We start from the raw sequence: 15,667 nt of genomic DNA on the forward strand, positions 1-15,667 counted from the left end.
TGCGCTGGCGCTGCCAATGCGGCTGCTGCCACTGCGGCTGCTGCTGCCACCGCTGCTGCTGCCACCGCGGCTGCTGCCACTGCGGCTGCTGCCCGCCTGGAGGCTGTGCTTGCCCCGACGAGCGCTGTCGCCTCGCTGCCTGCGCCGCGCCGCGCCTGCGCCGTGTGCAGAGGCGGGGTCCTGGGTGCGCATCAAGAATGGGCTGTACAAGGGCGACCTGGCCAAGGTGGTGGACACCGACCCGGGCACGCAGGTGTGCTGCGCCAGGCGACGGCGACATGTTGCTTGCTGTGGTGGTGCTGTGGTGGGTGGCATGCCGGTGGTGGCGGTGGTGGTGGGAGGCTGGAGGCCACGTTGCCCATGTGGGGCCGGCACTGCCACAGCCCGTGCCCTGACCTCTGCTTCCCCTGCCGTGCAGCGCGGTACCATCAAGGTGGTCCCGCGCCTCGACCTGGCGGCCCTGGCCAGCCGCAAGCCCGAGGATGCGAAAGCCAACTTTGGGAAGCAGCCCAAGGTCAAGCCGCCTGCCAAGCCCTTCAACCCGGATGAGGTGGGTGGGCAGGCAGGAGCCCGCTGGGAGGCAGGGTTGCGGGCGTGCCGAGGGAGAGGCCGGCCGGCCAGCGCTGGTGGAAAGATGGCCCCGCGCGGCTGCCCCTCGCCCCTCCTCCCTGCCTCGCTCTGCCCTGCCGGGCCTGGCCTGCTGCCAGACCTACATGCCAGCGCTGGTGGTCACCCCTCACGCCTGCGCCCGCGCCTTTCCCTCCCGGGCCCCGCCTGCTCCCGCAGGCGCGCAGCCACCGGCTGGACGTGGTGCAGCACCGCGACCGCACCACGGGCGACGTCTACCTCATCCTCAACGGCAACAACCGCTTCCTGGAGGGCTACCTCATCAAGACGGTGCGGCGGCGGGGCGGCCGCTGGTCGCTGGCGGGGCTGGGACTGCTGGCTGATCGGTGCTGGGGCTGGCTGGCTGGCTCACTGGTGCTGTTGCTGGTGCTGGCTGAGGTGGCCCGCCACAGGTCAGCTGGAAGGCAGAGGCAAGCGCTTGCCTGCGGGTAGCCGGCAGCTGAGCCGTGGCCACCGCCGCCCGCGCCCGCCCACCCGCTCCGCCGCCCTCCCGAGCGCAGGTGGCCCTCAAGAGCCTGGAGCTGCAGGAGGCGCTGCCGCCGCTGGACGAGCTGCAGAAGTTCAACGCCGCCGCGCAGGTGCCCGCCCGCGGCGCCCGGGAGCGCTGGGGCTGCTTTGCGAGGCGGCGCAGCGCGCAGCACGAGCTGTCCCTCTGTCGCTCTGTCTCGTGATGCCCCGGATCCCGACCGCTGACCCCACGCCCTTAATCCCTCCCCGGTCCCTCCCCCCCTGGCTGTGCTGCCACAGTCGGATGAGGGCGGCGGCACCGACCTGGCCAGCCTGGTGCAGACGCTGCAGGCGGAGGGCGGGGAGGGCGGCGGCGCCGCCTCCGTGGCGCCCAAGTTTGAGAAGGGCGACCGCGTGCTGGTGGTGGAGGGTGAGCGCATGGGGCTGCTGCTGCTGGTGGTGTGTGTGCGCGTGTGTGTGTAGTGGTCGTGGGTCAATCGGTGGGGGGGAGAGCCACCTGCCCGCTTGCCTGCCTGCCCTCCCTGTGCTCCTGTGCTGCCCCGCCGCCACCCGTGCATCCATCCATCCACCCATCCACCCACGCCTGCCCCCTCCGCCCCCACCCCACCCACCCATGCCCATGCGCGCCTGCCCCCGCAGGCGACCTGAAGAACATCCAGGGCCGCGTGCAGCTTGTCACCGAGGACGGCGGCGTGATGGTGACGCCGGAGGACGCCGCGCTTCCCGACTTCCGGGACGCCATCCGCTTTGAGCCGCGCGAGGTCACCAAGTACTTTGAGGTGTGTGTGTGTGTGTGTGTGCAGGAGGGGTGGTGGCGTGGGTGGTGGGAGGTGGCTGTGTGGGGGGGGCCGGGAGGGCTTGAGTCGCCTTCATGGCGATGAGGGCCACGCCTGCGCTTCCCCCAGCCGCCAGTGCACCCCCTTGGCCCTTGCTCCCTTGCCTCGCGCTTGCTCCCCCCCCCCTCCCCCCACCGGCAGAGCGGCGAGCACGTCAAGGTCATCCACGGCCAGCTGAAGGGCGAGACGGGCATGGTGTGGGGGGTGGAGGGCCCCTTTTGTTACATCTTCACCGACGCGACGCAGCAGGAGCTGCGCGTGTTCACTCGTGACCTCACCCTGGCCGTCGCCACCTCCTCCAGCCTCGACTCGTGAGCGGTGCAGTCGGCCTGCGGGGCCTGCCGCAGCTCAAAGCCTGCCTGCTGCAGCTGCGCCTGCTGGAGCCTGCCTGGGCTGCTGCGTGCCCGCTGCTAGGGCAGCGCGGCCCCTGCCCGCCTAGCTTCCCTTGCCGCCAGCCCCCTCCGCCCTCGTCCCGCCATTAACCGCGGCCCTCCGTTGCCCCGCATCCGTGCATTTGTACTGCAGGCTGGGCGGGTACGAGATGCACGACCTGGTGGTACTGGACAATACCACTGTGGGGGTGATCGTGAATGTGGAGCAGGATGCGCTGCGGGTGCTCACCAACCAGGCATGTGGAGGGTGGGGCAGGGGTGGCTGCGTGTGGTGCGGCGCTTGGGTGGGCGTGGGCGTGGGCGTGGGCGCTGGGGTGGGCGGGGAATGAGGCTTGCTAGCGCTGGCTGGAGGCAGCGCGTGGTTGCCGGCTGTGCGCCCACCGCCTGCTCTGCCCCTCCCAGGCAGTCGTTGCCTTACACCGCCGTCCCCTCCCTCCCTCCTTCCGCCCTCCCGCTCCCTCCCTGACAGGGCCGCCCCGACAAGCCCGACATCCGCGTCTGCCGCCTGCCCGACATCAAGCGCAAGATGATGAACAAGCGTGCCAGCGTCAAGGACGGAGGTGGGGCGCGTCCGCCACCCTCCTCCACATCCGGCTGTGCCATCCGCTTGCTAACCCCCCCAGCCTGCCTGCCCCCACATGCATCTCCACCCATATCACACAACAAACACCCAACAAACACCACCCCGCCGCCACCATTTCCACCCATGCTGCCCTGCAGCCGGCAACGACGTGGGCGTGGGCGACATGGTGGACGTGGTGGATGGCCCGCTGAAGGGGCGGGGCGGTACCGTGCGGTACATCATGCGCGGCTTTGTGTTTGTGCAGACCCGCGAGGTGTCGGAGCATGCGGGCTTCATCTGCCTGCAGGCGCGGCACACCAAGGTGCGCCCGCGGCTGGCTGCGTGCGGCTGTGGCTGGGGAGGCTGGTGGGGAGGCGGGGAGGCTGAGGTCTGGGCTGTTGAGGCAGCGGCGTGCAGAGGGCATGTGGAGCTCAGCTCTGGGGGTGCTGGCTTTGGGCGTGCTGGCTGTGGGGCTGCTGAGCGCCCCCGCTGGCCCACCCGACCCCTCCCGCAGGTCCGCGGCGGCAAGGGTCGGCCCATGGGCGGCGGCGTGGGCATGACGCCCGGCCGCTCCCCGGCCTATGGCAGCCTGCTGGCCTCGCCGCATCCCAGCCGCGGCATGCAGCAAAACGTGCTGGCCTCGCCCGGCCGGCAGGGCGGGCCGGGAGGGTACGGCGGCGGCGGGCCGGCGGGCGCCGGCATGTACAGCGGTCGTGTGTCCACTCAGCAGGTGGGCGGGCATGCGTGTGTTTTGGCGGAGGGCGGCGGCGCTGTGGACCACAGGGCCACCACCTGGCTCTGCCCACGTCCTGCTGGGCTTGGCGCCTGCCTGCCTGCCTGCCTGCCTGCCTGCCTGCCTGCCTCCCCACCTTGCCGTGCCCCTGCCGCCCGCCTGCTCCGCCGCCGCACAGGACAAGATGCTGGAGGGGCGCAGCATCACGATCAAGAAGGGCCCCTTCCGCGGCATGCGCGGCCGTGTCATCTCCGCCACCGCCACGCACGTCAGGCTGGAGCTGGAGGCGCAGATGAAGACGGTGACGGTGGACAGGTGGGGGTGTGTGGGGGAGGGAGAGTGTGTGTGTGTGTTGTGTGTGTTGTGTGCGTGTGTGTGTGTGTGTGTGTGCCTGGGTGTGTGGGTGCCTGGGCGTGGCTGGCAGGTGCCTGGGCTCAACACCCGGCCCCCCTGTGGAGAGGCAGGGAGCAGGCAGGGTGCTGCCCTGCCTCCTGCAGCCTGCGCCCTCGCACCCTGCCCCGCCTCGCTGCCCTTGCCCTGCCCAGCCCACACACGCCGCCCGCCTGCCTTGCCTGCCTTGCCCCGCCCCCGCAGGTCGCACCTTGCTCTGGAGGACGGCGGGCGCACAGAGGCGGCGCCCCGCCCCGGCTACGCCTACCCGGCAGCGCCCACGCCCATGGCTGCGGGCGGCCGCACGCCCATGCACCCGGGCATCCACGCTACCCCCGCGCACTACTCCTCTCACACCACCCCCGCGCACCCGGGCATGACGCCCGGCCGCGAGGCGCTGACCAAGACGCCGGCCTACGACGCGGCCTGGGCGGCCACGCCCGCGCACCCGGGCGTTGGGGGAGGTGAGGCGCGGCCGCCCGGCTCCCGCTGCATCCAGCCGCACGCATGGCTGAGCGCTGCCAATGCGCCCCAGCGCCGCTGCCGCCTCCTGTGCGATGCTGTGGATGTGCGGCGCAGGCCTGCCCCTGCCTGCTCCGGCCCTGCCTCGTGGCCCCCAGCTCCACCTCGCCCTCCCCGTCCTTTCCTCCTTTCCTCCTTCCCCTGTGCCGCAGGCGGCGGCGCGTACCCCAACGCCGGCACCCCCGCCTTTGCCGACACACCCGGCACAGTCAACCCCTCGCCCGGCGGCATGGGCTATGGCGCTCAGTATGCCCCCTCCCCAGCAGCCTACGCGCCCTCCCCTGCCGGCTACGCGGCTGCGGCGGGCACGCCAGCGGTGGCGGGCACGCCGGGCATGCCGGGCATGTATGCTGCAGCAGGCACGCCAGGCATGTATGCGGCCGCGGGCACGCCGGGCGTCTACGGCGCGGCAGACATGCCGGCCCCCACGCCGGGCGGCGGGCAGGGCAAGTACGGCGGCGGCGGCGCCCCGGGCGCCAGCTACAGGCACTGGGCGGAGGTGGAGGTGGTGCTGCCTGGGGGCGAGCGCGCCGCGGTGCGCAGCGTGGAGGGAGGCACCGCCACTGTGGCCATAGGGGCTGCGCAGGGCGACCAGGTGTGGAGCTACCCTGCCGACGCGCCCACCCGCAGCGTGGCGGTGGGAGACATGCAGCTGGCACCACTGCCTGTGGGCAAGAGCTTCATACGCGTCGTGGGCGGGGAGCTGGCGGGGCAGTACGGGCAGCTGGTGGGCACAGACAGCGGCGACGGCATCGTCAGGCTGGGCGCCGACATCAAGATCATCAAGCTGGCGGAGATTGGGAGGCTGGCGGTGCAGCCGCCGGCACCAGCGGGAGAGGCGGGCGACGGCGCGCCGCCGCCCCCGCCGCCCGCATGAGCTCCCCTCTTGCCTTGCTCCAGTTGTTTGCTCCCTCCTCCCTGCTGTCGCTTGGTTCCCGCTCCCTCTGCTCCCCGCTCCTCTCTGCATTGCTGCCGCGGCTTGACATGCCCATTCTGCAAAAGTGTAATGCGGCCTTGTCAGGATTTTGGGGAGCTGAGGAGGCACTTTCCTCCAGCTTCGTCCTGCACCGTGCCTGCACGCGGTTTGACACACGGAACCCTAAGCAATTCTGCCTCGATCCTCTCCGATTGCCGCACTGTCCAACATGCGTGCGTGGGCAGCCCTGGTGGGGCTGTCCCTGCTGGCCTGCGCCCACGGCCGCCTGCTGCTGCAGGAGCAGCCGCAGCAGCAGTGCCCCGCGATTCCCAGCTGGGACTACTCCACGTGCTATGCTGCAAGTGAGGCAGGCTGGGCCTGGCATTGGACGGCCACTGTCAAACCTTGAAGCCTTAACCCGCCGGGACTCAGCCCCTGGAGGGCGCTCTCTTGCTGCTGCTCGCCTTGCATGAAACCCAAGGCCCATTCCTGGCCCTTACACCCTGCAGCGGACGAGTCGCCGCCGAGCGCAGCGCCGCCGTCCGTGCAGTCCGCGGCAGGACCCACCGAGGATGCCCTGCCGCCCCGCTGGGGTGGAGATGGCATGGGCGCCGCGCCCAGCCCTCTGCCCGAGCCCAGCGCCAACACGACTGCCAACGCCAGCAACCCCTTTGTGTCCAGCGACCGCCCTCCGCCTCAGGTGATGGCGGCGCAGGGCGCCTTCACCTCCGGACCTCGCTCCATTGGCTTCAAGACTGGCGGAGCCCAGGCGCGCGTGCCGTGCCGGTCGGTGCCATGCCCCGTGCTTGCCTGAGCAGCTGTTGAGTCGGGCGCTTGCCCCATGCTTGACAGAGCAGCTGTCGAGTCAGCGCCGCACGGTGTGGCCACCCACCCACCCCCCGCAGGACGTTGAGAACTTCAGGGAGAACGTCAAGCAGGGGTACCTTCCGCTGCCCACAGATGTCACCTTTGAGGGAATTGCAAAGGACTACTACTTTGACACCACGTCGGTCCCTGCCTGCGTGGCTGCGCCCGGATACTGTGTGTACCATGCATACACATAAACAGTCCGCGCTGCCGTTGATCTCCCCTCCCACCCTTCCCCACCTGCCCCGCAGCTCCAACACCTCCCAGCCCTGCACCGAGCTGTTCTGCCCCATCTACTCCCTGGCAGCCGCACCAGACCCGCTGCGCAACGCCAGCGCGGCACGGAGGCGCAGCCTGCTGCAGGCCGCCAGTGCGCCTGTGGATTCTCAAATTTACATGGCGGTTGGGCTGGACTCGGGCAAGTGGAGAGCCACCCTCGGGCTGCTCCCTGCATATGCATCACCCCTGGGGCAGCACTTGCCTCCGCACCTTCAAGATGCTACCGTCGACGACCGCCAGCCTGCTGGCCGCCCCTCCCAGTTGTGCCGCTTGCCTGCCCGCCAGTCGCTGCCTGCAGGCTTGCAGGCCTCCGACTTCCGCCGCCCGCGCCTCAACCTGGTGCTGCTGCTGGATGTGAGCGGCTCCATGGGAGAGAGCTTCATGAGCTACTACTACGATGCAGCCGGCACGCAGCAGAACCTGACGGCCGAAGGTGGGAGGGGCCAGCTGGGAGGGGCCTGCAGGGAGGCGAGGAGGCACCTTCGGAAGCACCCCGCCCGCAGGCATTCAGCAGCGCTCCCGCCTGCCCAAAATATTCCCCGCTACCTGTCCCTGCCGGGCTGCCCCCCCAGAGCTCAACACAACCAAGATAGATGTGGCCAAGGAGGTTCTATCGGGGGTGCTGGACCTGCTGGCTCCCAACGACTCTGTCGCTATTGTTCTGTTCTCCACCAGAGCCTGCACGCCCCAGCCCCTGTCCCGCGTCAGCTGCCTGGACATTCCAGCGCTGCAGGCGCAGGTAAGCCTGCTGGATCATGCCGGTGGATGAGGCCTCCCGGCAGGTCATGCTGTCTGATAGCGTCCATTGACAGGGATGGTCTGCTGCGGCTCGCCTGCAGATTGACAAGGACATGCACGCCACCTCCTCCACCTCCCTCTCCGCCGGCCTGGACTTGGGTGAGCAAGCAAGCCTTTCTCATCAGATTTCGAGCAGGCCATTGCAAGGCCAGCTGGCCTTGCAATCTGCCACATTTCTCACCTCTTGCCATGCCCTTCTGCTCCCATCCCGGCCGGCGCAGCCATCGCGGAGCTTAAGAAATGCAGCGAGGGGATGAGCGCCAGCCTGACGGACACCGAGAACCGCATCATGGTCATCACAGACCAGCAGCCCAACTCTGGGGACTACACAACGGGAGGGCTGGCTGCACGGCTGCGCAAGGATGCCGATGACGGCATCTTCACCACCATCATCGGTAGGGGACGTTGCACAGCAAGGGGAAGCCGGACTGATGACAGAGTCTCGTGTGATGGCGTGCAAATCGCGCTGCTTGCCGGAAGCCACCAGCCCTTGCTCTGGCACAGGCGTGGGCCTGGACCTCAACAGCGAACTCGCGGAGAGCATCAGCAAGGTGCGCGGAGCCAACTACTACTCCGTTCACCGCCCTGGCGAGTTCAGGCGCCGCCTCACAGACGAATTCGACTTTGCTGTCACGTGAGCAGCAGAAGGGGAGCTTGAAGGCTGGAAGGCTGCCGATGTATCTTGTCTGCCTGGGCTGCTCCTGGGCACCTAGCCCTGCCTGCAACCCTCTATTCATGCCTGCTGGTGGCTCTGGCCCTCCCTGCAGTCCTCTTGTCTTCGACCTGTCCCTGGCTGTGGACCCGGGCAGCCTGGGAGAGCAGGGGTGGAAGGTGCTGCACGTCTACGGCTCGCCCAACCCAAACGACACCGCCCTGAACGCCGCCGGCACCATCACGCAGGTGGGACCAGCCTGACTGCAGCAAAGGGGTACCATGCCTGACCTCCTTCCTATCACTGACAGGCCACACCCGCCTTCCCACACCCCTCAAGCAGGTCAACACGCTGTTCCCCTCCCCCAAGACGGAGGAGGGCATCAAGGGTGGCGTGGTACTGCTGCGCATGCACCCACCGACCGCCGGCAACGCCCCCCTCAAGCTCACCGTCACCTACACCGACCGCTCAGGCCGCCAGTTCAGGTGGGGAGTTGGACACTGTGCAAAGGATGGATGCTGACATGTCTCAGGGAACGAAGTGTGACGCTATCTGCCTGCTCGCTCTGCCTGTGCCCGCAGCTCCCAGCGCACCGTGGCAGTGCCGGAGCAGGCCCTGCCCGCTTCAGGCGCTGTCAGCAGCGATGGCAGCAGCTTCTTCGGCTCCAGCGGTGTGCGCAAGGCGGTGCTGCTGGCTCGCTACACAGACATCCTGCACGACTGGTGGGCTGGCAGGGCAGCCACCGTGAGGCTGTTGCATGCGCCTGTTAAGCGTGCGCATTTGTGTGCAATGTGGCAGAAAGGAGGAGCACGCCCCCCTGAGCACAGCCCCTGCGTCCACCCCCCAAACCCTGCAGGCTGCTGGATCAGTGGGCAGCAGTGGATACCAGCCGCCGCCCCATCGCCATCCCCGCTGCCGAGTGCGCCAGCCTGCCCGCTGACTACTGCCCCGTCCCTGTCGAGCTGTACGGCCAGCGCATTATCGATGGCGGCGGCTGCGCCCTCGATCGCTGGCTGCTGCCAGACGCCTGCCTGCTGCCCCCGCCCTACCCCGTGCTTCTGCCCCTGCTGGGGCGCTGGGAGCGGCAGAGCGAGAAGCTGGCGGTTGGGCCTGAGGCGCGCCGCGCTTTCCAGGAATTTCTACCCTACTTTGAGGGAGAGATGGCGGCGGTGGGGGACCCCAGCCTGAGGCAGGAGGTGGAGCTGATGAACAGGATCCTGGCGGCATGAGGTGGCGCGTCAAGCATTGAACAGCAGACTGCACAGCAGCAGTGCCACGAGAGAGAGACGTTTCCTTGTTATTACCCGCCAGTGTCACATTTATCTGATGCTCTTGGATCTGTTGACATTGCACATGGCATTCAGTTGTGAAAAGAGATAGCTAAGGTGCGGGAGTTTGGTTTTGGGCCCGCCATTGTATCCTGCCATCTCTCCCTGCCCTCCTGTAGTGATGGAATTCACAAGATGCGAACGTGCTCATCCAGGATGAAATGTGCCACTGGGCTTGCGGCCGAATCGTGGTGCAGGGCTCCCGCCAGTCACCGCCCGCCACCGCCCGCCTGAGTGGCGTCGCAAGGAAAGTCGGGTGGCGTCTTTGGGAGTGCGCGGCCCGATGTCAGTTACTTTTCACACGCGCATGCCGTGCTCAAGGGATTGATGAGGGAGCACACAGTTTTGAGGTAGTCGCAACGCGATCCAGAGGGCGGGGCGGCCGCCATGACTCTCAGATGGAGGCTGCCCAAGCTTCAAACAACCAAAGAGTTGCTGCTGAAGCGGGCGTTCAGCGCCAGGTGGTTGCCGCCCGCCGCCTCCTGGTGCCAGCACCGCCGCGCCGACGCTGTCGCGCTACGACTAGTTGCATGGGTGGATCGACCAAGCCCCTGCCAAATGAGAGAAATAGGCTCCCGGAGAAATAGGCTCCCGTGCCTCTGTTTGCGTAGACCGCCTCACAACAGCCGCCTCCTGGTGCCGCAGGACTCTGGAGGAGCACCGCCAGCGTTCCGGCACCAATGAGCTCCCCAAACTGCTGGGGTCCTGGGACTTGGTGTTCATTGGCATAGGCTCCATCATCGGCGCAGGCGTGTTCGTGCTGTCGGGCGTCGCCGCCAACGAGCTCGCCGGGTGCGTTCCTGCTTGTGGTTCGCTTTCAATTTTCTTATTCAGACAAGGCGGATCTCACCCTCGCCTTATCCACGCCTTGCAGCCCCGCGGTGATTGTGTCGTACCTTGTGGCGGGCGTGGCGGCCCTGCTGTCCGCGCTGTGCTACGCTGAGATGGCGGTGTCGCTGCCCATAGCAGGCGGCGCCTTCAACTACATCTGCATCACCTTTGGGGAGCTGGCGGCCTGGTGAGAGCCGGCATGAAGGCAGGGAGGAATTGGCAAGCTGCAGTGTTGGCTGACTGGCTTTGCGCATGTGGTGCCATGCGCCCGGTACCGGCCCTCCTCATGCTCCACGCCCGCCTCCTGACGCTGCATTGCTTGCGGAACCACCCTGGGTTTGCCTGGGTGCCTCCAGGACGGTCGCCTGGAACATGTGCCTGGAGATCACGCTGTCGGCGGCGGCGGTGGCACGCGGCTTCGCCTCCTACCTCGCCACCCTGTTTGGCCTGGCCCCCTCGGCCCTGCGCGTGTCGGTGGGCCCGGTGCAGCTGGACCCTGCGGCGGTGCTGCTCATTGCGCTGCTGACCGCCATCTTGATCAAGGGCACCCGCGAGAGCAGTCTGTTCAACATAGGTGCGGGTGCAGGGCGCAGGCTGTGGAGGTGGCTGGCGCCGTTGCTTGCACCTTTGCACAGCCCCGGCGCCAGTCTTCCTGCCTCTGAAACCTGTAGGGCTCACAGGCATGCATGGCCCTCCTGCTGCCTGCCTGTTGTGCGCCTGCAGTCGTGTCGGCGCTGAACCTGGCCAGTATCATGTTTGTGCTGTGCGCCGGCTTCCCCAAGGCCCAGCCAAGCAACCTGTACGACCACGGCTTTGCGCCCTACGGAGCAACGGGCGTGCTGTCTGGCGCTGCCGTGGTGTTCTTTGCCTTCATTGGTGAGCCAGGGCAGTGATTGGGCCCAGGATGCCCTGCTTGCGCTGTGGGATCACCCACCCGCCAGCTGGGCTGTGTTACAACACCTGTGTTGCCACGTCGGCTTGACGTGCCCCTCCCTGCGCTGCAGGGTTTGACTACGGTGAGGGCCTTTCTGCAAACCCCTGGCACTTGCGAAGCTGCAGGGACTTGGCGTGTGCCTGGCCTGGCCTGCTTGCTAGCAGCATCCGCGTGTGCGGGCCTTGTGTTAGTGACTGCCTTTGGATGTTTGCCCGACTCCAACCCCATCATCCACCCCACCTCGCCCCGCCTTGCGCAGTGGCCAACGCGGCCGAGGAGGCCAAGGACCCCGCCGCCGACATCCCGATGGGCATCGTGGGCTCCCTGGGCATCGCCACCCTGCTGTACGTGCTGATGGCGCTGTGCATCGTGATGATGGTGCCGTACCAGCAGATCGACGTGAACGCCCCCTTCTCCGCCGCATTCCTGGCGCACAGCATGACGTGGGCGGCGCGGGTGGTGTCGCTGGGCGCGGTGCTGGGTGCGTCGTGCCGGTGGGGCGCAAGCGCAGCGCATGCTCGGCATGGCGGGTGTGCCTGCTGGCCTCCCTGCCTACCCTTTCCTCCTGCCCATGTGCGTCTCCACTCCCTTGCTGCCTGTCTTCCCACCCAACCCCGCAGGAATCGTGACGTCCGTTATGACTGGCCTGCTGGGCCAGTCGCGCCTGCTGGTGGTGCTGGGGCGCGAGCGCCTGCTGCCCGCCCGCCTGGCCGCCATCAGCGAGCGCACGGGCACCCCCATCCAGGCGACCCTGCTGACGGGCGCCATGGCGGCGGCCCTCGCATTCGTGCTGGACATCGGGGTGCTGGCGGAGCTCGTCTCCATCGGCACGCTCTACGTCTTCTTCACCGTGTGCGCGGGAGTGCTGTACATGCGCTTCCACCAGCGCGACAGCGGCTCCAGCCCCGTCCCCGTGCTGGCCGCGCTGGCGGGCCTGGTGGTCACGGCCCTGGGTGAGCTCTCCCAGTGCCGGGGTCTGCACCAGTCAGCTGGGCCACATACATGTATGCGCAGGTTGCGTCGTGCACGGCCCATCTTCCCCGGGCCCACGCCCTCCTCCTCCGCGGCACCCCCCGCCTTCCCCTGCAGGCTTCAGCCTCTCCTTCACCTTCTCCGCCCCCTGGGCCGCTGTGGCGGCCTTCCTGGGTCTGTTCCTCGCCATCATGGCATCCCTGAAGCTGCTGCCCGTGCAGCACGTGCCCCAGCGCTTCCAGGTCCCGCTGTTCCCCTTCACCCCCGCCCTGGGCATCCTCTTCACCATCTACCTCGTCTGCAGCCTGGGCTGGCCCGCCTACGTGCGCTTCGGCGCCTGGATGGTGGCGGGGCTGGCGGTGTACGCCCTGTACGGGGTGCACGGCGCGGAGCAGCGGGAGATGGAGCACAACAGGCAAGCCTCTACTGTCATGCACCCGCTGGGTTGGGCAGGGAGCGTGCCGGCAGGCAGGTGTAGCAGCAGTACACTGCCTGGCTGTGCCTAAGCGCCATGCTTTGCACACGTGGCGTGCCTCCCTGCCCCGCCCCCTGCAGGGAGCTTCAGGAGCGGCACGCGCAGCGGGCCAACGGCGCTGCCAATGGCGACCTGTCCTCGCCGCACCGCCTGGGGTCGCTGGATCGAGAGGGCTACGCCGGGCCCATGGGGTCTGTTGAGCTGGAGGCCGGGCCCGCGGTGTATGGGGAGGCACAGGCGGAGGCGCACATGCGGCGGCACCAGCAGCAGCACCGGCTGCTGGCGGGGCACGCCAATTCATCAGCCTATGATGCAGGCGAAGACTGAGCAGAGCACTGTCGCGCGCCTCCTGTTCCTTCTGCTGTTAATGGACCCTGCGCGCCATCCTATACCTTTCATGACTCGCTACTCGTATACACACACTTGTCAACTTATCTTGTTTCGTGCTCGCTCGCTCAAAAATGCTGCTCTGATCTACCCACTTGAACTCCAATGAATGCGCTGAACCATGTCTTCCACTCTAGGGTTCCATGCGGCGGAATGTGGCTTGCTGGCACTGACCCGCCCCAATCTACTGCTGCTGCTTGTCCAGGCGGTACTGGCTGATCTGCACCTCTTCTCCCACGTCGGCATAGTCGCCTGCAACCACACAAACACAGGGAGGGCAACGGCCCAGCAAGTGAACATGGGGAGAGCAGCGGGCTCCCACACCCCGCGCAACCACGAGTGCCGGTGTGGAGAGGTGCCAGCAGGCTGTGCATGGTAGGCACGGCGCCGCACCTGCGTAGCGCTTGGCGCGGAAGTCTCCCCAGTTGATGGGGCGGTACATGGGCGGGTGGCTGGCATCCACAAACTGCGCAGCAGGGGCGGGGCAAGCAGGCAGGCAGGCAGATGAGCAGGAGGCTGCCTGCTTGGCGGCTTCCTGCTCCCTCTCTGGAGCAAGCCTGTTGGCCCCCACTGGGCCACACATGCCTGGGGCAGGGGCGCGATGTCTGCATCGGGGCGCGGGTTGAAGAAGAAGGGGGCGGAGTAGCGGCGGCGCCCCCGCGATGCCAGCACTCGGTGCAGAGGCGCCTTGAAGCGATCATTGGACAGCACCTGAGGCGGCGCCCGGGAAAGCGGGGCGTCAGTCGTGCAGGGTGAGGCGTTGGCCATGCCAGGCACAACTGACACAGCGCAGCATAGCATGCGCAGCGTGCAAAGCGCCTGCCCTGCCTGCCTGCCCGCCATCCGTGCACCCTGCTCCGCCACTCACCTGGCACTGATCTCCCACGTTTATCGTCAGCGCGCCAGGAATGGGCTGCACCAGCTGCCACCTGCCGTCTGCTGCCTGTACTTGCAGCCCCGGCACATCGTCTTGCACCAGGACGGTCAGGAAGCCCGCGTCTGCTCAGGCAGGGGCACGCGTGGGGCAGGCGCTGATGGAGGCAGACAGCAACTGCATCGGCCCCACAGCTTAGCCCAGCCCAGCAGAACGCCTGCCAACAATAAAATCATGTGCTCACGCAGCCTGCGGCGCTCATACGGACGGCATGTCACCTGTGTGGTGGTGCACGCCGAGCAGCTCCTCATCTCCTGCCCGCTGCTGCTGCTGGGCCTGCTGCGCCAGCGGGTGCTGCTCTGGGTAGTAGTTGAGCCGCAGGAAGCCGGTGTGCTGGCCCTGCGCGGAGCGAGGAAAAGGCAAAGAGCAAGCATCTTGCTCCCTTGCCACCCATGCTTGGCAGCAGGCTCCCCCTCCAGCGCCTCAGGCTCTGAGCCACCCACCCGCTTCCTCGGTCCTCACCTGGAACAGGTGGTGCAGCGCGGTTTGCTCCATGCCTAGCCCCTCACAGAACGCCTCCAGCAGGCGGAAAGAACAGCGCTCCACCTCAGCAAAGTATGCCATCACAGCAGCCCGAAACTCGGGCTGCAGGGCAGGGACAGGCAGGCCCGGGGCCAAGCTCATCAGCAGTAAGAGCAGGGATGCGTTCCTGGCCTGGGCCGGCCGCACGACGACAACAAGACGGCCTCCGCTTGTGGCGTGCCGACCCTTCCGCCGACTGCACCTGCCCCGGCGGCCACTGGTTGTGACCCTCGATGGTTCGGTTGTCTGGGTGGTCATCGGGCAGCTCGGGGTGCGGCACCCTGCCACAATCAAACACCTCCTTCAGGTCCAGCGACTGCTTGGTCAGCTCTGCAGGCAGGCAGCCAGGAAGGCAGGCCGGCAGGGCAGCAGCTGATGGGCGGCCTGCAGGCTGAACTGGCAGTGGGAGGGGCACGGGCACCAGGCTGGCAGGTCAGCGGCTGCTCCGGCTTGGTGCAGGGCGCCCCCTACCATCATGCGCATAGCCCATTGCATTGCCTTCAGTCCTCTTGGCCTGCACAGACAAACACTGGGGCAGACGTTAGGTGTGCCAGCCGCGTACCAGCGGGGCTGCCGCCCGCTGGAACACCGCGCGCCCGCGCACCTGCAGTTTGGTCTCAAGCGGCAGGTCGAAGAAGCTGTGCATTGCCCTGGTCATGCGCTGCAGCACCGCCACATCGCTGCCGTGGTTGACCAGCTGGAAGAAGCCCCATGAAGAGGCGGCCCGTGCTATCTCCGCTGCCACCGCCGCAGGCACGTCGGTGGTGCCGGGCCGCAGCAGCTGCTGCGCGTCGATCACAGGCGGCCCGCCGGGGCCCTGATCCGGTGCGCCGTGATATGGCCCGCCACTGGCTCCGTGTGCTGCGGATGAGGGGTGGTTCGCGGGCATTCCTTTGGTTGCCAGCCGCCCCTGGATTACAGCTGTGCGCAGACAGCTTGCGATTAGAAGCCCACAAGATAGTGCAGGGAGAGCCACAACGTGCGCGAGCTGGGGGGGTGCTTTCTAGTGAGCCAATGGCGGTGGCGCCAGCTGGCGCAGTGGACCGCCCTGCCATCCTGTCCCTCATTCGATGCTGTATTACAAAGAGGTTAGAAAAAATCAGCCAACATGGGGAAAAGAGTGTACAGGATGGTAACTAAAGGGGGTGAGCCTATGTGGCGCAGCCGCCCTTGAAAAATGGTCCACCCGTCGTGCAAGCAAACGGCAATGTCAGCGTCTGGGCGTGCATGCTGCAGACTGGT

At 67.5% G+C, this 15,667-nt stretch overlaps 4 protein-coding genes across 4 annotated transcripts in view; 3 read left to right on the plus strand and 1 right to left on the minus strand.

Moving 5' to 3' along the window:
• Window positions 1-5,407, plus strand: part of CHLNCDRAFT_142577 (hypothetical protein) — a gene marked incomplete at both ends in the record, with an annotated part of 7,311 nt that extends 1,904 nt beyond the window's left edge. Inside the window, 14 exons of the mRNA XM_005842754.1 lie at window positions 173-253; window positions 419-550; window positions 787-897; window positions 1,128-1,205; window positions 1,375-1,504; window positions 1,735-1,874; window positions 2,073-2,242; window positions 2,457-2,544; window positions 2,793-2,883; window positions 3,044-3,207; window positions 3,400-3,615; window positions 3,797-3,933; window positions 4,213-4,472; window positions 4,683-5,407. Of these exons, the coding sequence (XP_005842816.1) occupies window positions 173-253; window positions 419-550; window positions 787-897; window positions 1,128-1,205; window positions 1,375-1,504; window positions 1,735-1,874; window positions 2,073-2,242; window positions 2,457-2,544; window positions 2,793-2,883; window positions 3,044-3,207; window positions 3,400-3,615; window positions 3,797-3,933; window positions 4,213-4,472; window positions 4,683-5,407 (2,523 nt within the window). The remainder of the gene's footprint in view (window positions 1-172; window positions 254-418; window positions 551-786; window positions 898-1,127; window positions 1,206-1,374; window positions 1,505-1,734; window positions 1,875-2,072; window positions 2,243-2,456; window positions 2,545-2,792; window positions 2,884-3,043; window positions 3,208-3,399; window positions 3,616-3,796; window positions 3,934-4,212; window positions 4,473-4,682) is intronic.
• A 941-nt stretch (window positions 5,408-6,348) lies between these two features.
• On the plus strand, window positions 6,349-8,305 carry CHLNCDRAFT_28788 (hypothetical protein; the record flags this gene model as incomplete). The annotated part of the gene is made up of 8 exons (XM_005842755.1): window positions 6,349-6,452; window positions 6,565-6,683; window positions 6,891-7,025; window positions 7,165-7,331; window positions 7,432-7,489; window positions 7,612-7,785; window positions 7,895-8,024; window positions 8,158-8,305. Coding segments are annotated over 8 exons (1,035 nt in total), but the record flags the coding sequence as incomplete, so codon positions are not given.
• A 1,714-nt stretch (window positions 8,306-10,019) lies between these two features.
• On the plus strand, window positions 10,020-12,490 carry CHLNCDRAFT_7483 (hypothetical protein; the record flags this gene model as incomplete). Its single annotated transcript, XM_005842756.1, has 7 exons — window positions 10,020-10,162; window positions 10,245-10,388; window positions 10,558-10,775; window positions 10,925-11,077; window positions 11,395-11,616; window positions 11,756-12,088; window positions 12,225-12,490. Coding segments are annotated over 7 exons (1,479 nt in total), but the record flags the coding sequence as incomplete, so codon positions are not given.
• Window positions 12,491-13,369: 879 nt separating this feature from the next.
• Window positions 13,370-15,173, minus strand: CHLNCDRAFT_10090 (hypothetical protein; the record flags this gene model as incomplete). The annotated part of the gene is made up of 8 exons (XM_005842769.1): window positions 13,370-13,421; window positions 13,541-13,680; window positions 13,838-13,971; window positions 14,122-14,242; window positions 14,366-14,488; window positions 14,628-14,755; window positions 14,897-14,939; window positions 15,030-15,173. Coding segments are annotated over 8 exons (885 nt in total), but the record flags the coding sequence as incomplete, so codon positions are not given.
• Window positions 15,174-15,667: the final 494 nt, after the last annotated feature.

The sequence above is a fragment of the Chlorella variabilis genome (assembly GCF_000147415.1).
Source record: "Chlorella variabilis unplaced genomic scaffold CHLNCscaffold_43, whole genome shotgun sequence".
NCBI lineage: Eukaryota > Viridiplantae > Chlorophyta > Trebouxiophyceae > Chlorellales > Chlorellaceae > Chlorella > Chlorella variabilis.